The 21,771-nt window shown below is 41.9% G+C and overlaps 2 protein-coding genes across 2 annotated transcripts in view; both read right to left on the reverse strand.

The window, feature by feature from the left end:
• The window catches only part of FBXO3 (F-box protein 3), a 33,244-nt gene extending 22,503 nt beyond the window's left edge, over positions 1–10,741 (reverse strand). The window contains exon 1 of the mRNA XM_009286724.1: positions 10,647–10,741. Within this exon, the coding sequence (XP_009284999.1) occupies positions 10,647–10,741 (95 nt within the window). The remainder of the gene's footprint in view (positions 1–10,646) is intronic.
• Positions 10,742–14,733: 3,992 nt separating this feature from the next.
• LMO2 (LIM domain only 2) overlaps positions 14,734–21,771 on the reverse strand; it is a 19,518-nt gene continuing 12,480 nt past the window's right edge. The window contains exons 3-4 of the mRNA XM_019473948.1: positions 18,454–18,669; positions 14,734–15,735 (exon numbers count right to left, since the gene is read on the reverse strand). Coding sequence (XP_019329493.1) covers positions 15,516–15,735; positions 18,454–18,669 — 436 coding nt within the window. The 3' untranslated portion in view covers positions 14,734–15,515. The remainder of the gene's footprint in view (positions 15,736–18,453; positions 18,670–21,771) is intronic.

The raw sequence follows: 21,771 nt of genomic DNA on the forward strand, positions 1-21,771 counted from the left end.
CCCCCGCGCAGCAGCGGTGCCGGGGCAGGCGGCCATTTCCAACCCCCGGTGCCATCTCGGCGGTTAAACGCGACCCATAGGGACGCTCGTCTCAGACGGAGGCCATGAGGTGGAGGCCCCGCACCGGGAGAGGTGCCCCGCGCCTTGGGGAGCTCAGGCAACCGGGCCTTCAGCCTCTGCTCCGGTACAGCACAGGCCTCGCCGGCGCGTGGCCATCTGCGAGCCCTGGGCAGGTGTCCCCGTTACCCTAAAGCGTCCCAGATGGCGTCTCGCTCCTGTGGTTAGGCAACTGGCCGGAGCCCATCTTGTCAACGTTTCAGGCAGTCTGGGACTTACACGTGCACGTGAAGCTATGCTTTGCTTCTAAAGAATATTGGGAGGTCAAGCTTCTCAATTTGCTTTCCTGAAACAGAAAAAGAACTTGTGTTCAGCCTCTTGGACCACCGAATCTTCATGTGGGTGCATGCTGGTAGGATCAGACCATGGACTTGACCAGCAACCTGATCTAGTTGAAGACGTCCCTGCCCACGGCAGGGGGGTTGGACTAGATGACCTTTAGAGGTCCCTTCCAACCCAAACTATTCTATGATTCTATGACTTCCCTGGAAGATGAGGGTACCGACTACTTTCAACATCAGATTGCTTGCAATAACTTCGTAGTTTTCTGTTTACCAAAGGAACAAGAAGTAATGTTAGAATAGCACTGACGAGACAAATACAAACCTGCTTATATAATTGGCCTGTATAGGCTGATTCTAAGGGATGATTAGAATCCACTAGGACTGAAATTAAAAACACAATGGTGCATATAGATGGGAAAATAAACTTGCTGAGGTGAATATTATTAAAACAAAAAATGTGTTGCATCTTAAGAGTATATGCAAATACCAGATTTTTTTTAACTTTCTTCCACATTTTATTGAAAAGAAGTATGTTTTCAGAGAAAGCCTATTTTCATTTTGTTTTAATTAATTTCAGAAAAACATCTTTTCCAGAACACTGTCCCTAGAACTGATTTCCTCTAAGACCTTCAAGGAGGATTCTGAGTCCTGGCTTTGCAATAGGAATGTGGAAATTCTTGCAAACCTGAGGTCTTGTGCTGCCAAGCTCCCAGGTCTGTGTGGAGAAGCCCAGTGTCTCAGGCTTGGCTGCGTCGCCAAGTGTTGTCGCTGCTGGGACCTCTGGAACCCAAACCCCTGGCCACATCCTCTTCCGAGCCACAGACCACAGACCCACCAGCTTCCAGCCATCAGCTAGCCCGCAGAAATCTCAAGTTGAGTGACAGTGTGTCAAATCCGAGATGTTGCGGGTGAAACATTTCAAGCTCAACAAGCAAAATCTGTTTGCTCAGCAAAAGTAACTAGTAGATAATACAGACACAAAAATAATTAATTTATAATGTAAAACTGAGAATCCCAAAGCGTTTCACAAAAGGTGAATTAAGCTTCACAAGCATCCTCTGAGGTAGATAAATAGATCACATTTTATATGGAAAAAATTGGACAATATGTGACAGCTGCAGGACAAAATAGAAACTATTCTTTTTGTGTCCTTCACTTTTAGTGAGTTAAATATTCTTATTTGAAAGGAGGAATTGTTTCTACTGCATGATTTTACACTAGTAATCCTTTTTTCTCTCTTGTTTTTCAGATACTAGTAGTATGTTATTGAAACAGTTGATTGTCCTAGCAACATCACTCAAATAAGAACTGAAAAGGACCAAGCTAGTGGTTACATGACTGCATTTTTGCTTGCTGTTGGGGAGATTTTTGTCCTTTATAATTTGTATAATTGTAAAGTTCCCTGTAGAGAAGAAAATACAATAGTAAAAGTATATTTAAAATGTGACTAAAATGCTATTATTTCTATTTGTCTTTGTTCTTGGTTTTGTGGTCCATGAAAATCTAACGACGCAGAGCTAAAAGAAGCTACGTAATTCTTTATTTCTGTCAGGTTTTGCCAAAAGAGAGATCCAAAGCCTGGAGGGTATTGCTTCTAGCACTTGCGTAGTTCTGAGGCTTGCATTGGTTGTCTGTTATCAATTGTTACCTTTTTTTTGCAAATAATGAAAATCCACTGTTTAATTTTCTATTATTGTCTTGAGGGGACTTCTTTTCCTTTGTGACACTCCCAATTTTCATTCTGAAAACCTACTTGAACTCTTTCATGTTGTTGCAACGGCTGAATCCATCTTCTTCTGCTCCTGTTGTGCTCCATTTGATTTGACGTAATTCCATGTAAATTGACATGAGATGACTTCCACGTAATGTGTGTGTATTTTGGGGAGGATTTCGTCCCTCAAACAGCCGAGTCAGACATTTCATAAAATTGTACAAACTACACTCTGTATTTCTTTCTTTCTCAAATTCCTTCTTTACCTTTCTTTCTCTTTTGCTGTTTGCTCCTATTTTAGTGTTTAAATCCCTCTATTATTGGTATAATGCCATGTCATGGTCTGAATTTTCCTTTGCATTCTGAATGACAGCCCACAGCATTAAATAACATTTGCCTGCCAGAGCAGTATGAAACATCATACAGACTGAAAAAAAAATTAGAAGACCAAGAGCAGACAGGCTAAAAAGTATTCATATGCCATATGCTTCCTGTATATGTTATCCTTTATGCATAACATAAAGCATGTATTACCTTGAACAATTAAAACACTTCTTGAATCTTTGAAATAAAATAACAGTGGGTGAAAAGGAAGCCAAGTAATCAAGATTTGCTAGCAAAGTAGAAACTGTAACAAAAGGAAATACAAAGAGAATTAGAAAGGTGTCTTCATGACTTTGCTAAGGAAGCAGAAAATGCATAACAATTTACAAAATTATCAAGTTTGAGAATCACGTATTTCAATGATCATCTTCCATTCCAAAAAGGGGCAATTCGTAACGTCGCCTTTCAAATTGCTCTTAAATTTTTAACTATACCTGCAATAACATCGCCTTTCAAAAGTTCTTAATTGCTCTTAAATTTTTAACTATACCTGCACAAAATGGCCAATAAGCGTCAATGCCCCCCAATCTTCACAACGCCAAGGAACTTTGGGAATTAAAGAATGGGGAATCATCACGGAAATTATGTACCAAGCTACAGAAAAACAGCTGAATGATTTCTCAAGACCTGCAACAGTGCACGGAAAGATGAGGAATTAGGAAAAGGACTTTGCCATGAGACTGCGGGTTTGGCAGGTGGTGTCGGTGACGGTAGCTGGTGTGTGCCTATGTTCGAGGTGGGCACGTATTTGCAAGGAATGAAGTTACTACAGTTTTGTAAAGTACTGCTGGTCAACTGAACTGCGGCAATCACATACTCGTTCTTACCTACTGCCCTTCCAAAATAAGTGTATTAGCTTAAACTGTTTGGAAAGGGGGTTCGCATTTAAATTTCCACCATGGCTAACACCGCAGTGGGTGGATGAGGATAGCTCCACATCCACAACTCTCAAGGTTTCTAGATCTTTGTTTCTTTTCTGGGATGGGCTGCCAGTTAACGGGCAGTCTTTCCAGCGGTCAGAGGTGTGATTGCAGCATGGGGAAATGTATCCAGGACCGATGTTACTCGGGGGCTTAGGCAGCGGTGAAGATGGAGATGGAGTGGCCTACATACAGCTCTGAAGGAGTTAGTCGTAAAAATTAATTAGCCACGCTGGTTAGGCTAGGGGCTCCTCAAGTGTGCATCAAAGAGCTGTCATTTTACTTTCCTAATGGATATCCTAACAATTGCAAAGAACGCATAATAAAAGAGAAATATCTGTTCCTGGAGCGGAACAAAAAATTTGCAAAAAAACAACCAACCAACCAACCAAAACCCCCAAAACCGAAAGCAAACATAAACCCACTTAAAATTGTAGCATTTAAATGTTTTACCCACAGCAGGCTTTGCATTGTCCATCAAATAACTGACAGCTGCACAAACTGTGGACACAGGTAAGTTATCAAGGCATTTCTCCAGCTCAGTCTAGTCATAAAGGTTCTTTTCCATTTTAATAACGGAGCCTAGTTTTTCTTCCATTATCACCAGTCTTAGAGCCCAAATGGCTAAATATATCAGAGGTATTTCCCAGGCTGAAAATTTCTCAGATTGCTTCGCGCATCCTATGTTTAATCTTTGAAAGATGATGAGGCTTTTAGCATCCTTCATTTATTTTTACTTATTGAAAAGCTAATTAAATGACACACTAGGGATCTTTACCACCGGGTGCTGAGCGTCTCTTGAAATTTACCTAACGCGTGAAGATTTTTGATCATGGGAAGGTCTGCATTTCACAAGAACAGCTTCTCAGTGCTCTAAATGGACAATAATAAATGGGCAAAACAGAGTTTGAGGGGAGTAGACAGCTTGGGGAACTGGTAGTAAGAAAGGAGCTGAGGTCCAGAAAATTTGTATTATTATACTATTATTATTGGGTTTGTTCTTAACTGTAGCAAAGATGCAGTAAGGTCAGGGCTTCGTAGGAACAACTAGGCAATGACCTTTTCTTGGAAATCTGATCATCTAATATTAACCAGGACACAATGAGTGGCTGTAATAAAGAGCATGGAAGGAGTAAGGTAAGAAAATTAAAAATGGGAGCTGTATGATCGTGCAGTGACTCCAGTGAAATCACATAAACGTGAAGATAGTCAGCAGTCCTTTGAAAGGTGGGGGATTTCCATATGAACTGATAACCAAATCATTTTTTCAGGCTTCGCAGGAGTGAATCTCGGATGAGATTTGAAAGATGACAGGGAGGGGATAAAGGGATCAGAGCCAGAACTTCAGTGAAATGCGTACGTGAATAAATATTACATATAAGCTTGTCGGACATTTTAGTAACAAATGGGATGTCTGTCAGAGTACAGCTTCAGGCTGCCTTCTGACGGAATGAAACAACGGTTTTAAAAAAAATCCCTTCCTCATTACTGCCACGTAGGCACAGCCAAGAATGACACCCCTCTTGAATCTCTCTCGCACCATGGTAAATTAGCCTTGACAGCTCCAAGGTCAAATGAAGTCAAAGGAATCACCTAGAATTCAACCAATGGACTTTATCTAGTGGTTACAGTGAAAGACTCGAAGCAACCGTAGCTGGAGTCTACTCCCAGCTTTCATCCTTCTGGACCCTACAAGGTACGCCTTGTGCAGTAATCCAGGCAGGTCCCTTAGGGCAGAAGGTTGCAAGCTGAATTCGAGCCTCATGTCCTTGTGCCTCTGACGCCTGCGGGTCCTGATGCGGGGATGAGCTAGGGAAGGAGCACCATGGCAATATAACTGTGGCCGGTCTATCTGGAATTGTCAGACGGCCCTACATGGATGCTCTTGTCTGCATCGGTTGCCTAAGGTTGTCAAAAAGCCACCTCTGGTCCTCCCCTATCTTGCGCAGCACAGCTCTGAGTCAAGGTGCTCTGCGACTTCAGGCTTGTCTTTTTTTACCAGCAAATCTTTTTTGTCTCAGTTTCGTAGCTCCGAAATGGGTCTAAAATATTTATGTACGTTTGCGGAGTTTGGAATCCTACTTAGAGAGTAATTTTAATAGACTGGGCTTTTTTCTTCAGATGAAAGATTCCGTGTTGGCACAAACTGGCATGCCCAAGTTTCAATCTTTCCCAGGGTTGCTTAGCTCAGAGTTGGTGTTCTTTTCATAGCATCCTCTTTCACATAAATCAAATATAAGATACTGCTACAAATGTAAACATTAACCTGTGAAAGTATCAAAAATAAAGTTTACGTACGTTACAGAGCGTGAATAGCACAGAAAGGCATGATTCTTGCCTTCAAGAGCTAACGCGTTAAATTAAGCAGATGATAGCGTAGAAGAGAAACCCGGTGCAGCGGATAATCAGTAGGTGCCTTCATCACAGGCCAGCAATGCTAATACCTGCTTTCAGCTTTTGTACATGTACAGTTGTGCATGCTGGATTAATACTGACAGAGAATAGCACTGACAAAGTTCACAGGAGACCAAGGTTGCTTATTTCAAACTTAACTTGGTCAAAAAGGCAGTAACGAGGCCTCAGGAATATTTACAATTTCATGTGCTTACAGCATTTTCACTGTGTGTGATTCCTGATGCAATGGCATGATTTACAGCCTAAGGGATGTGTGAAAGACCCTGCTGAAAGCAAGGATTGGAGGAATATTTCATGTTCTTGTGGGAAGTGCTGGGACCCTGGTTGTTTCGTGTGGGAGCTCAGAAGGTCTTTCTTTACTTGAGGAACACGGAGAATAACAGGGCACCCCTAGAGAAAATTCTGCTGCTATTGAGTCTTTCCTGACTGAAAAAAACCCAGCTGTACAAACTAGATAGCAGCTCACTTTTCAGCTCCACACACTGTTTCGTTAGGTTGTTAGCTGAGATTGTTAACCGGTTACCCGTGGCCGCGGCGGTGGGGTTTTTTGGCTACAAACACCTGTGCAGTAGGAACAAGGCTGAGCCCAGCGTACATTCATCAGACGATGGCAACAATAAATGACTGAAGTGTTGAGCTGGATTTGAAGAGGTAGCACAAAGATAAAAGACTCCAGAAGCCCTTTGCAATTCCCTTAGTCATCCATTCCCACCGAAGGCTTCTCTTTTGAAGTTTCCAGGAGGCCTGGTGCGACCTTTGAACGTCCTTTTGGCCAGAGCTCTTATCTGTCTGGTGCAGACCTGGCCTCTTTTTGCTTGTACTACTCAAAAACAGTTATTATGGGATAAACAAACTGTATTTGCTGATGCACATTCTCAGTTTCCTTATCAGCTGAACAACATGCTTCTCGTGTATGTTGGGTCAAACTCGCTGCTGGTCCAGCTCCAAGAATTCCAGGGCGACTGCACCACAGCTCGTTCGGCGCTCGCCCGCACCTACCGACTGCAAAAAAACCATAACCACGTTATGATGGAGTGTTGTCTTATGAGCCAACCGAGAATTTCCCGGTGTTGCAAAGCATCCTTAGGTTGATGACTGCAGGTCTTAGATCTTTTTAATGAGATAGCAACATGATATCTAAGCACTGTTTTGGGTAGCTGTCAAGATGCTTCAGGATATTGTCAGACTGAAGACTGTTTCTTATTGTAGAAGAATTTCAGTTTTATTGTGATTGTCTCTTTAAAATAAATGTAACTGAGTAAATCATCTGTATCTCAAAACCAGTTTGCAGGTGTTGTGAAATACATTGATAAAGTTATCTGATACGAGATGCGAGACACATATCTGAGGAGAGGAGAAAACCAAACCCCTAATCCCAGCCCAGAATCAGGGGTCTAAAAAAGTCAGAAGGCTGGAGACTGAAGTCAAGGGCTCAGCTGTCACGGTTGAAAAGCTACTCCCTGTACTAACAAGCATCCAAATCTACTGCCATAGAAAGGGAAAATACATCTTGTCGCTGACATCTTATGTCATGGAAGCTACACACAGAGAGCAGGAGTCATTAGACAGTATTTCACTGATACGAGGATCATCAGTCGGTTACGAATAAACTCTTCTAAACTCTCAGCTGTTATATCCAGGGGCTTTTGCCTCATTGCTTGCATCTCAGATGCTGGTTTGCTGGTCTGCTGCACCACTGCTTGCAGATCTTTTTTTGCCATGAGTAGCCTTGCAAACATTTGTGGTAGCTTTCACACAAGAGAAATGCTTTTACTTTTTTGTCTTCTAGACAGAGGGCTGCAATGATTAACTGAAACAAGAAAACAAAAGCCTGCCTCGCTTTTCAGGCTTCTTTCATAGCCACCTTAGTGCAAGCTTTTACCAACCAACCCAAGAAGATACAGCCTGAAGAGGAAACATCTCAGCAATCGTGTGAAAGGTAGCTGGCACAGAGCTGCTGGACTACAAAAGGAGTTAGTTCTCTTGGGTCATGGCTTTAAAAGGTTATTCTTCTCTCAACGCTGCAGAGCAATGGCTACTTTTCACTACCCCAGTCACTACTGTCACAGCATCCCTCCTTCCTCCCCCGTTCCAGCACCTCTACAGAAATCAGTTTTCTTGCAGTTGGTTACAGGCTTCGCTGCATTATGCCGATGTATAAATATAACCAGAATATGCCAGAGAGAGAGCAGAGATGATCAGGAAGCATTCAGCAAAAAGTGTATCCAACCTTTTCATTAAAAAAAGAAAATGTCTTCCCTGAAAACCTTAAATGGGTTTTTCATGCATGATCTGTTTTTCACCCCCAAAAAACTAGATATTTGAAAGCTAAATTTTTAATAGAGAAACAGTTTAACAGGAGCTTTTTGATCATCCCTTTGCTGTTGGCGAAGAACACACATAAGGGGGCTTAAGGGTGCTTCAAGCATTGCTTGAGTAGTGCTACAGAGAGTGAAATGGTGGCTCACTCTGTATTTGAAGAATAAGCCGTAGATGTCATCAAATGCATTTATTTTAGCCAAAGTTCATGGGTTTTTACCACCCATGCCCAAATGTCCCCATAGGCTGTTAACTCCTGATTCCGCAAACACAGCTGAGCTTTACATACCAGCTTCTCTGTCATGCAGGGAGGGATGTATATCACTGTCAAGCATAATTCATAGAAAGTATCCATATAAAATGCTATTTGAGACTGCTCTCCGACGTTCAGAGTGTATCTGGGATCCCTACTGTCGGACAGGTCAGCCCATGAGGTACCCATACCTGCTTCATCAGCGGTTGCCAAATGATCCGCGATTGAATGGTCACACTCAAGCCAAGAGATCTAACTTCTGCTCTCGTAAAAGTTTGGCTGAGTTACCGTGTGATTTTTTAAGCAGGTCATGTTCATTTTGTGCCTCAGTTTCCCCACCTATGGAGCAGGGCTTGTAGCTTCAAAAAGGAAAGAGTAATGCATTAATGCATTAATGCTTGCAAGGCACTCGAAAAGCGTTAAATGGCACATGGTATAGTCCTGCAAAATATGTTTGTTAATTAACCGTCAGAGATCTGCTGGTTTATTAAGAACCTTTCAGAGATGTGCCTTCTCATTAGCCTGGTACAAAACAACCCACAGCAGGAGGGAACAAGTTGCTTCAAACAAGGTTCAACTTTCTGCCAGTTTAATCTTCATCTCATTGACAGACTTCTGAATCTTAATTTAATTATAGTTCCTTAAATGTTTTCTGATATCGTATCTCAATCTCTCTGTTCTATGTCTTTTTATGGTTTCTTTTTTGTCGTGGGACAGAGGAATAGATCATTTTTTCCAGTGTCCATTAAAATTCCCTTTGCCTGCAGTGCAGTATGCTCTATAAAAGAGATGAACCTGCTGCAAGCGAAATAAGCTGATGCTGCACTGTCTTTTTAGAGCAACAACAATCTTTATAGATTATTTTTCCAAGTGTCATGAATCTCCTTCAAAGTCACAAGTGACTGTTACCAATTAATATACTTAATAGTCTCATTTTCAATTCACATTCAGGCCATACGGAGTCTATGCTCGTCCTGGCAGATGCTTGAAAGCTTTGCCTTTCAGAGATAAAATGTTACCTTGTATGTGATGGGGGTGGTAAGGGGGGGGTGATTCGGGAGCAAAAAGACATGTTAAAGTGCAGCACCTGAGGCCTTCTTGTTTTCTGAATTTACAGTCTCAGGCTGGCAGTCGTATAAATGAGTGATGCTCTCTGATGTTCTCTTCCAAGCAGGCAACGAAATTGGCAGGGAGTCTTCGGTTTTGTGCTGATGTGTCCAGAATTCAAATAATTTGATTCTTGGGTATAATGACAATTGGAGGCACAGTATTACCTTGAGAAAAAGAGATGGGAGAGACAGCTTCTGTATCCTGTATTGAATTAAGAACCGATTCCCATTTACTCTCTCCGCTGAAAACTCTATTATGCGCGGTTCTTATTGCCCTTATTCAAGGGCATGGAATTAAAAAAGTGATATCGATGGTAATGCTCTCATCTTCCTACCGTGACATTGAATAATGGGGACAAAGAAGGGAAATCTTGAAGGATGATATGCCTCTTAAAATACTGCTGATATTGAAAACATATAAAGGACAATGCATTTGAATATCAGCTGATGAAGTCATATTCAGATTATTGTGCTTTTTGCCTATGCCTTTGAATCATCTTTGCTTTTATTTTCGCCGTTGTTTTTGGAACATTTTATTTCCTTGTGATTTCAGGAGAGAATCCTTACATACTTGAGATGAGGATGGAGGTGAAGTGTTGGTTACACTAATTCCAAGAGAAATCTGTTCTCTCTCCTCCTGGATCTGGAGAGCAAGAGTTAGGAATCTGGTGGGGAAAAGTCCACCAACAGACTGGTGTAATTATACAGGTAGAGTAATACTACTGCTCAAGTGGAGGCTCTTCTTCTGGCACAAGTCGTCATTTTCCAGTTCAGCTTAAGCCCCTTCTGAAGTTACATAGACTAGATAAAACTGGTGGTCTTATAACAAAAGAATATCCACCGTGGAGCCTGCAGCACCCTTCCTGTATTCATTTAGGTTTTAAAATGTGTCTTCCTGTGTAAATGATACCTTACACAAAATAATGAGTGTATTTCCATTAGGAAGTTTTAAATGATATTTTACAGAATAAGTGATAATATCTCCATTTTACAGGCAGGCAACTGAGAAGCAGAATATTTAACTACCTTGCCAAAAGTCACACAGGAAATACTTTCTGAGGTGCGAACAAAACATGGATCTTGCTCTCTTTAGTGCAAAACCACAAAGCCTCCCTGAACTATTGACACTCTTACCTAATCTCAACCCACATGTTAACAAGTCCCCTTACACCAAATTTTCGGTCAAACCTCTCTGTGAGGTGGAATCGTGGAAATCGGCTCTGCGGCATGCCTGAGTAAGGGTAAAAATTACACTGGAAAGGGATTAGGGCACAAGTGTCAAAACTCTTACTTGTAATGATACCCATTGATTCTCACCACATCGACGCTATCATTATGCTGGTGTAACTCTGTGATTGCAGTTATTTTAGAGTCAGTTACACCATCATGTGTGTATGACCAGGCTGTGGCTCAAAACCTCTTCCTAGCAATTCTGAAAAGTGAAAATCATGGTTTACTTTGTCAAAGAGAAGCTCATTTTATCTCCTGCTGCCCCTTGCACAGTCAGGGCTATCAGCAGATGGCTTCCTGTGATCTGAAACATGTGGTCTTCGCTCAGAGACCCTTCAGCTGGCAGCACCGTGGGATGGAGTGGAGTCCCAGTCTCCCCAGCGTACGACACTCCCTTTGATACCTGTTCGTCTCCATCATTAGCGTGTGACTACAGAAAAATCATCTTTATAGCTGATTGCCATCACCTGCAAAATTTTCTTGCCATGAACTAGTAGATGTTCATGAAGCTGTAAGCACTCCTCTGCCCTGGTCGTACAATAGTGCTATTGAGGTATATTTTTTCAGGGAAAGGAGAAGGGGCGAAAGAAGAGGGGCTCTGAGAGGGTCATTGCAATGGCACGGCCTGGAAAGCTTTAAAGGCATCTGCCACGAAGCTGTTGGTACTACCTTGTCTGGTGATGTGCAGCTCACTGTTGTGTATGTGCTCCCACGCACCGACCCGAAGAACGATTGTGCACCTCCACCCTGCGTTAGCGTCCTGGTGACATCCACCAAGCTGTGTAAACTAACAGGGATATTGAGACTTCGTTTCTAGCTGGACAGAATATTTGCAAGGAGCCACTGAGGGTGAAGAGAGATGATAGCTGTAGTTTCCTCGGGTACATAGTTTTCTTGCCTGTGCTGGCAGGGATACATTTTAGGCTAAGAATTAAAATTATACCAGCTGCCTATGGCCTCCAGAGGTCAGCATATCACTTGAGAAGAGCTAAATCACAGAGCCCTCAAACTATACTTTTCAAGCATGATCTCATTGTGTCCTCTGTATAGAATCATAGAATCATAGAATCATAGAATCATAGAATCATAGAATCATAGAATCATAGAATCATAGAATCATAGAATCATAGAATCATAGAATCATAGAATCATAGAATCATAGAATCATAGAATCATTGAGGTTGGAAAAGACCTCTAAGATCATCGAGTCCAACCGTCGACCCAACAGAATTTCTGCAAATTCGCACGTGTCAGTTAATACTGGTTTTCATCTTTGCAGCATCCATGTTTTCTGTATAGCTGGTCTGATGACTAATTGAGGTCATACGCAGTCTGTTCAGGAAATCCTGGTAACTTTGCATTTCCTTATTTTTAGTGTTCTCTTGTATCGTTAAAATTGCCTAAAATGTGTTTTGAAGCAAGGACATGTCTTGATTTGTTTGCGATATCTCAAATTTCTGAAGAATGCAGAAATTTGAAGGAGGGAAGCAGTTAGGGATCTGAGCAGCCCAAGGACAAGAAAACTCTCCAAGCCTACTTAATTCCCTGTGATAGAAAGAGAAATATGCGGAAAAAATTTGGTTTTGGCTTATGCAAATAATGGCACATACGTGCCATTTGTGGCTTAAATGGGGTGGTTATTCCCAAATTTTTGTTAAAAGGAGGGGATACTAAAAAAATTGTGTTGAAATATTCATAGTATATAATTGCTGAGGCTGTTGGTAGTGCACATTGGTATTTATTTCACTTTATGGTTTATAATATATACACTTTGTAGATAACTTCTGTTACATTTTTAACTCCTAGACTGACTGCAAATTAAATATTGATTTGTGCATTGCTGGTTTTCAAGCTTCAAGGCACTTCTGAGTTGTGGTTAATTGATCTCCAACTCCACATTTTAACACACAGAGGTGGTTCTGAAAGCAAGGCATCTGAATTGCAAATTACTGTATGTTTTACACATGCAGTTCACATATTTAACCGATTTCATGAACTTGAGACTAGCCTGTTTTGCTGTGCAAGTTACTCTTTGAAATGCTGGTAAATATGAAGGGAAAATAAGGATAGAACAAAACAAGAAATAAGCTACTGTTAACAAGTTTTCTAATGTGAAAGTAACATTATTTGCATGTAAAATATTTAGAAATTGTACTCTTATCATTCACACTGTCCATCTCACGGCATTCAGTTTCCCAAAAACCCAAAAGTCAGACCTCAATTTTCTGGAGCCTTCAGTCACAAATGTCAGTATTGAGCCAGTAATCAGTGCTGTAATCCAGGAATCATAGAATCATAGAATCATTGAGGTTGGAAAAGACCTCTAAGATCATCGAGTCCAACCGTCAACCCAACACCACCATGCCCACTAAACCATGTCCCTAAGCGCCTCATCTACTCGTCTTTTAAATACCTCCAGGGATGGGGACTCCACCACTTCCCTGGGCAGCCTGTTCCAATGTTTAACCACTCTTTCAGTAAAGAAATTTTTCCTTACATCCAATCTAAACCTCCCCTGGCGCAACTTGAGGCCATTTCCTCTCATCCTAAATATAGTATAGTTTCCAACTTCACTGGTAATAAGATTGATTTAACGTTTTGTCCCCAACGCTAGTTGTGACACCAAAAGCAAGAAAAGAAAAAACGGGTCTCAGAATATCCATTGCAAAATGCAAAATGTTGTCATTGGTCAGCACGGCCACTTGGATGAGAGATCCCTTAGGTGACAAGTTTATTAAAAATAGTCAGACAAATAGATATCCATATGCTTAGGTGCTATTCCTTACACGTTAGTACTGATGGGGTGAATGGACATGCCAACTGTCTTCTGAGTGGACTGTCAGACTTGTTCAACTGTGTTATAAGCTTTATTTTTTTAGTACGTTTGAACAGAACGTGCAGTTCTAGTGACACTCTCGAAAATGGTAACGTAGAACCAGAAAACATACAGAGATGAGAAACGGAGATTATCAGAGGCGTGAAACAGCTTTCATGCAAGAAGGAACTTAGACTACTCATCTCAGAAAAAATAAGTTGGAGGGAATATGATATAGGTCTTTAAAGTCAAGAATAGTGAAAAAAGAGGTGATAGGAAATGACTATTCATATGTCTCACAATATGGTGGTCAACCAATGAAGTTATCAGGCAACAGGTTTTGAAATAAACACAGCATAGAATTAAACTGTGAAAATCGTTGCTTTGGGACTTGATGGAGGCCAAAGAGTCAAAAAAAGGGACTAGGCAAACTCACGGGGAATGGGTCTGTGGGTCGGTGTTAGGCAGAGGGGTCTGAAGGCAAGCTCACACAAAGCTCATTGGACCTTCCTGCAAGCTGGAAAGGCTTCATGCCGAGGTCATTCCCTGCTTGCCTGAACCCCCCCTACTTTTCTCTGTGGGAGTAAGATACTGAATGTCCGCTTTTGCCTGACCAGGTGTACCTCTCACGTTCTTAGTGTTACTACAACACTAAGAAACTTCTTTTTGCTTAAGAAGCAAGTGACAACAGTCTTTGCAGGAAAGGCTCTGAACTTAATTCTTCCTGATCACTAGCAAGTATTGATTGGCTCTAGTGATATTATACTGGATTCAATAATCCAGAGCAAAATCAGGACGAGCTACCTTTCTAGGAGACCCTAATCTTACGTGATCGCCTCTGAGATCAGATAGGCTCTCTTTGTTGCAAAGTAACACCCAAATGTATTTCTCTGTGGGCCACCAGCCTCAAAAGATCCTCATAAACACCAAAGGGCCTCAGTGTGACACAACACTATCTAATTTCTCCTACAACACTATCTAATTTCTCCTTAGCATGAAGAACTCTACAAGGCTTACTGAGACCTAAGTGTTCTCACATTACTGCTTTGAAACGCGACCTTAAGTGGATCCAGCAGGCATCAGCCGTAGACAAAGTGTAGAAACCCTGCTACAAAAAATAAATAATACAAACAAAAAATCCAGCCCAACTCAAAAAAAAAGAAATTACAACACTCAAATTTTCTGTTATTTTTATTAAAGCTGCAGAGTCTTACTACACACAACAAATATTTTAACGATATAATCTAAGTTAATAAAATAGTTGAACAACTCTTTAGATTTATATTTGTATAGAAATGATCTGTGGAACATCTCATCTTGAAACAGCAGTGCCCGAAAACAACTATTCAGCAGGATTTTTTGAACAAAGAGTTTGGGACTAGAAGATGCACTGTTCATTCTCAAAGGAAAAAAAAATCCATGCAAAAATAACCCCACGCGCTTCCCGCTTTCTCTCCTACCCAAAGTGTAAGGCCGTATAGAATGACCACGTTAGTGATGGCCCTTTTCTTCCAGTATTCTCCCTCATGTCTACATTAGGAGCTGTCGTCTAAACTCAGTAACTAAAACAAGACGAAAAGAAAATTCAATTGCACAATCCTAGTCTGCAGGTGACAAAGTCATAACATCTCTTTACAGAAGTCCCTACTCTTTTTCCAGTTATGAGAATTTGTTATCGCATTCTGTTTGTTCCCCAACTCTCGCCTACACGGCTGATGTCAGTTATTGTCCATACGCCTTTGTTAACAGAAGTCAGTCTATCTACTATTGCTTCGGTCTCCCTTCTTCACCTATATGTAGTTTAGATTCTACGTAGCACTGCCTGCAAAGGGCCAACTCCGTGGTATTTTCCCCCCATTTTAGACAAAGCCCATAGCTCAAGTGATGATCTCCTCACTGCAGCTATGCATCGGTGTCGCCCGTGAGATGTCTTTTATAAACTATGAGGCATGTCTTTGCTAGATCATTCCATTTATCTTAGTCCACTCGTAGATGTCCTGTTCACATACTATGTCTGAGTTGATGAGGAGGTATCTGTCCCCAACACAGAAATGTTTCTGGCAGGCAGCACATTTGAAGCATTCAAGGTGATACACTTTGTCCTTCACCCGCATGGTCATCTCGTAAGCCCGGATTCGCTTGTCGCAGGAGGCGCAGAGGCCGTCTTGGCCAAAGAGCCTAAAAAAACAACAGCAGAGAAGTAAGCAGAGTTCCTTTGCTGGGGAGATGGGAAAAACCAAATCAAAACAAGAACACAACATCAGTGCCTTGATCCATTAGTCATATATTGCCAAGTTAGATAGAGGTCACATGGAAAGCTGCCAAGCAGAACTCCAAACTTTGCAATACCAAAAACTGAAGTAGAAAGTCCAAGGTCCTCACGTATTTTCAATATAATTGACTTCTCTGATCAATAACCTTATCCTGAATTGCTGAGCAGCTTCAGGAGGAGTGAAGGTTCCCCAGATCATAGCATAAAGTTGTGCCACGCTAACACTTCCACTTCTGTGATCGACAGAAATCACCTTTCCGTTGATAAATTTTGCCTATCTTCAGCTGTTGCTATCGTAGTTTACAGAAAGGACTTGACACAAGCCGTGGTCTAAGACTCCCCTGTCTCTTGTCGTTGCCTCCACACTGGAGATTCTTTCAAACCCACACATTTCTATATCCATGAAGTCACTCCTGCTGGGTTTCAGATGGATACATGCTAAGACCTTCTAGATACTTATGCTAGCCCTAACAATTTTATGATCTGGACCACTCTTTAATCCGCATTGAAAAACCCTGCTGAGATCATGACGGTATTGTCTGTTAAAAGGAGCCTCTGATGAATGCACTAGATATGTGTTCCCCTCACAGCATGGACTGCCATTCACCAGGAGCAGCGCGACATGCTCAGCTATGTGTGAATGCCAGCCTTTCATGCAGTCTGCTGGCTACAGTTTGTAAGTCAAATCATTAATAAATAAGCAGAAATAGATACTTTTTTTTTCTCACTTGTTCGAAGTATACACCTATTGAGTTTGACTTCTAAGTTTCCATACTAATTCTGGAAAGAGTTTTTCCACCTCCTACACTTCTCTTACATATGCTGTGCCTGCTTCATATCATCTTCTGAACTGGAAAAAGAATGCCCGCTAAATTAAGAGAGATCTTTAAGGGGAAAAGACATCATTTCTTTCGTCTACCAGGAGATGTCAGTGTTTACTTCTGCCCAACGAAAGTAATACTAAGGTTACACAAAGGTTGCCAAATTTTTCATTAATGAGGGAAGAGATTATCTGTTGCATTATTAAATAAATAAAAACGTTGAGTTTCACTGCAAGAAAATACATTAATTGTATTGCCATTCTTTCTGTTGCTTCCATTTTAAGACGATAAGTATTTGGAAAGTGTAACGAACAGTGGATCATCACTGCTGGACTGTTGTGTATGTGGAGTATTTACAAGTGGCCCCATTAGCAGAACTCGGTTTCTGCTTAGCAAAATTCCCATCGGCAAAGCTCAGGAACACCATAATTAGGAACGCCATTGAGTTTTTGCTTTAGTTTTTGATGGCAGGTAAGTTAGCCTTCAGTAAGGTAGCTGAAAAAATATCAAACACCATTACTCTGTTCCACAGACCTCCTGTGTCGTTAGGGATCCCTTAGAAGAAATGGTACACAACCAGCACAACAAAGATCAATACACTTTAATTGTAATCAAGAATGTAGAGATCCTTTATTATAAATTTTTGTGAAATATCTTAATCTCAATTTAATCCTTCTACTTACAAATTTTGGCAAAACAGATAGGCAGAGAGATGTTAATGAAAATATCTGTAATGAGTGTATTTGTAGGATCTGATTCAGCAAAATGGGTAAGTTCTTGTCTACTCAGGACCAGGCTTAAGAACGCTAAAAATCCACTGGATCCAAATTAGTGCAATTAAACTTTCTTGTACTGGCTGTAGCTCTGCAATAAACACACGGCACATCGCATCCTTCTGCTTGAAGTGTCCCAGATAACTTTACCAGCGATGCAGAAAAAGGCAGGGATCAATCCGTGTATAAAAGGCAGTGACTTCAGACACCAAGCAGGTACAGCAGCCCTGCTGGCTGGTGGAATCAAGCATCTCCTATAGAGCTGATATTACTGCATCGGGAAAATGAATTGAATTCAGTTACCTTGGATACCGTGTTCTTAAACGAGAGAACTAAATGATCTTTCATCAGTCGCCGATCTTGGCACCTGGTTTTATAGACCTTTCAGCTCCAAGGCAATGCTTGGAGAAGCACAGAACTTCTTAAAACCATTCAGGGGAACCGGTTCATTGTCAGCTCAGGGGGGAGCTTGCTGAAATTCATCACCTTTCCCCGATTTCTACTTGCCAGAATCCCACGCTGACACTGCGCGGTTCGCCTGGAGCCATCAGGTTATGTCTGTGCAGGCTGACGGATGCCAACAACCCCAAAGTCCCAGGAGTTCTTACTATATTCTTCACATTTTCAAATAATTCTCTTTAGCCCACAACACGTAGCAATGCTTTCATCTTCATTAAAAAATGCGCTTTTTTTTCCAACAAGATTTTTAAGATTTAACCTACAAACAACTGTAAGTGACCTAATCCACACAGATAAGCTCTGGATTTACCTGTAACTTACTGAAGAAGCCCAGCAGTACCGTAAAGCGTCTGCGCATGAACCCCCAAATATACGTGAGCCCATATTGTAAACCTGAGCTTGCAAACGGTGCTGCGTTACAACTGTGACTGCTGTCAGGCTTTACGATTAAGAGTAATCAAAAATGAACGCTTTATGGATCTTTGCTCACTAGGTATGCTAATTAAATGAATAAGCAAAGCTGAAAGGACAGAAAGAAGGGGAGCGAGGGTAGAACGAGTGGGTTGTGTACCTGAGATAGTCCCTTCTGCAGAGCTTTCTGCCCAGTTTGTAATACAACCGTCTCCCCACTTCTCCGAGCCTGCACCCGCACAGGTCGCAGCTGAGGCAGTCTTCGTGCCAGTACTGATCGATGGCTTTCAGGAAATAGCGGTCCCCGATGTTCTGCTGGCAACCGCCGCATGTCAGCAGCGAAGGGGGAATTTGGAGGACTTCATCCACTGGCTCCCTGAGGGAATGAAAGAATCATTGGAGAAGGGAAATCTACTCTGAAAGCATCCACGTGAGAAGAAGGAGAAGGAAAAACAAAACACAAGATTGGTCAAGTTAGAACAGGGATTACATCCTCATTTTTTCTCCCAGCGGAATAAATGATTTATCCACTTTCGACATCAGAGGGAGCAGGACTTCACTCTTCTTTTGCATTAAAAAGAAAAGAACAGCTTAAGATTTAAGGAGTTAATAAGAGTATGCAAAAATTTGCTAACTATTTTTTTTTATTTTTCTTCAGAGAACAATGCATAAACATGACAATCTCTGTACCGCCCGCGTGTATTCATGACTGTAAAGGCATCTACTACTTTACTAGGACATTGGTGTCTGTGTAGATACATCATTTTTCTTCTGCTGGACAGAAAATGAATTGCTCAGTCATCTGTCTCAATCCATGCAGTTCTCATAAAAGAAATACCTTTCCCATAATATGATTCTTCCATAATAAAAGATGGCACTTTTTCAGAAGTACGATCAAAAAGCTGCCTGGATTCACCCTTCCATAGAAATGCCAGTTATGTCTGGGCGGAGCTTGCAGGCTTTGACCGTTAGTGCCGCTGGAAGCAGAGGGGATTTCTGTCTCACCAAGGACTAAAGGACTAGAAAAGGCACCTGGGGGATTTTACATGCAGTCAGCTTTCCATTGGGAAATGTAAATTTGAAGACTTAAGTCTGGGGATGTCATTTCTCTGAACAGCACGAAATGAATAAATACAACAGATGAGACTGTTGCCCAACGGTTTTAAGTTTTGCTGCTGTTTTGTAACAGAGCCAGAATTTTACCTGATGTTACTGCAGGACTTCTGTTTTTCCTTCAGCTAAGGGCATGAATCCCCTGGGATGGGTCTATGCCAACATAGCTCAAACAGTTATCTGGGATTTACACATCCCTGCGTGAAAAGAGGCACAAATCTTCATTGTGATATTAGCACTGACTATTCATGCACGGTATTTTTTTCCCTTTTTAAAAAGCTCTGAAATCTAGGATGGTTCTGGTAATACCTGGGGATAAAGCAAGAATTTTCTTCAAAGCTACTTTCTTCAGGAATTCTCTTCTTTGCCTTTTTGTGAAATTTTACAAGTTCTGCCAAAAAAAAAAAAAAAAAAAGGAACCGCCAAAAAATTAAAAGAGAGGCGCCTGAGCTCAGTTCTGCGGGGTTTGCAGTGAGCTGGTGCTGCCACTGAGGGCCTCATCCAAACCCCAGGGAAGTTAATAAAAAAACTATTGGATCAACCCTTTAAGCACTTGCTTAATTTTAAACCTGCGGCTAGTGGCAAGGAAGGCGGATGTTTGCACATTTATGGATGATGACCGAGGTGCTCAATGTCTGGTAGAGTGGAGCCCCCAGTTGTTTCATACCTTATTGGGTTCTCACTCTAGGACAGAGTCCCTCAACGCTTTGTTTCTGTCGCTGGTCTGTCCTCCCTTAGGCTGGTGGGGGGCAGAGGAGACCCACACTGATGGAGAAGGATCAGGCTGCTCCCAGTTTCCAGCAGGCAACAGGAAAAAATTATATTGGTACTGCTTATTTACTGGGTCAGAGGTTTTCTGGGCAAAAATTACTTTCTTCAGCGGGGAGAAACGACCACTGGTCAAGAACTTCTGTGCTGAGAAACTGATCCTGCCGTTTTTATTTAGGCAAGCTGAGCCCTAAGATATTATCTGATTATATTCTCTTCTGGTTTTCACTCTTCTACGTTTAAACTGCTGTGCCCCGAAAGCTGTGTCATAACATCCCTCTCCTACCAGCTCTCCGTCCTGTGAGTTTTCATGAAAATCATGGGGAACCCTGCACGTGAGGAGGCCCTAGCTTTTCAAAGTTTATTCTTTTGGGCCCCATACTCCCTTTCCTAACGTGTGGGCTCCACTCTGACAAGTTCTGAGAGCCTTCCAATAGAAGGAAATGCACATTATTATCATCCTTTATTAGCCATTATTTGAAACTTCAGATGTACCCCAAAATATTTCATCTTACGAGTGTTCAGGAATCACAGGCCAGGTTTCTCTGAAAGCCCTAAACTCCGGAACAGCTTGGCGGATGTTTACGCAGAACAGAATTGCTGGTTTATGCATTAGCTTTTTGATGTCCATAGAGTTCTACGCCAGCACTTAAGTCACTAGAACACAAGGTAGGTAAATAAATAAAGATTAACTAAAACTTTGTAGTTGAAACCTGGACATCATATACCTAGGAGCTTGGATTATCGTTTCTTAAAAAACAGTATAAAATGAGAAAAAATGTAATATATAAAACATCAGATGTGGCACGGAATGAATTGATTTAATCCCCGAAAGAAACAGTTCCCATGTGTTCACTCGGGGCTTCAAGCGATGGCATTTTTAGTATCTCTCAGGAAACAAGCCACGAATGACTCAAGTTTGCTAAGAGCAATGTTTTAAGCATTATCTGAAAACGGAGATTTTACGATTTTTTTCTTCCCTCTTATCATGATTCCAGACAAGCGTAACTGCAGTTATTAGCATGTACAGGGCTGAAATGACTCTGGGTTTATGCTGAGTTACCATGCCTCTCGCCGGCGGGATGCCTGTGTGTGCAGGAGGGACGGGACAGCTGCGGAGCACAGCCCGAAAGCCTGGATGGGAACACGAGAGCCGGTCCCTTCCCCAAGTGGGAAACCCAGGGAGGGAACTTCTCATCTTCTATATAGAATCGTAGAGTGGTTTGGGTTGGAAGGGACCTTAAGATCATCCTAAGACATCCCGTCAATCGAGTCTTTCTACATGCCCTTTGCAGAACACCCTGCCGCCACCTAAGCAGTTTATACAAGCTCTTGAAAGTTGCATTATGAAAATGTGGAAGTTGGGCACCCCCAGATAACAGCTCTGACCTTTCACTATAATCGGCTACGGCGAGCTGGGCAGACTGAAGATGGGGCTGAGAGGGTCCCTCCAAACGAAAAACACCTTCAGATTTGGAAAGCGTGACGCTCTCCGTCCCTGGGCCGTTTCCAGCACCCTTGGGTCGGATGAACGGGCGGAAAATGCCCCGCCCGGGGGCGGGGGGGGGCGGGGGGGGCCCGGGCATCTTCACCTCTG

The sequence above is a fragment of the Aptenodytes forsteri genome, unplaced genomic scaffold (genome assembly GCF_000699145.1).
Source record: "Aptenodytes forsteri isolate BGI_AS27 unplaced genomic scaffold, ASM69914v1 Scaffold252, whole genome shotgun sequence".
NCBI classification, from domain to species: Eukaryota; Metazoa; Chordata; class Aves; order Sphenisciformes; family Spheniscidae; genus Aptenodytes; species Aptenodytes forsteri.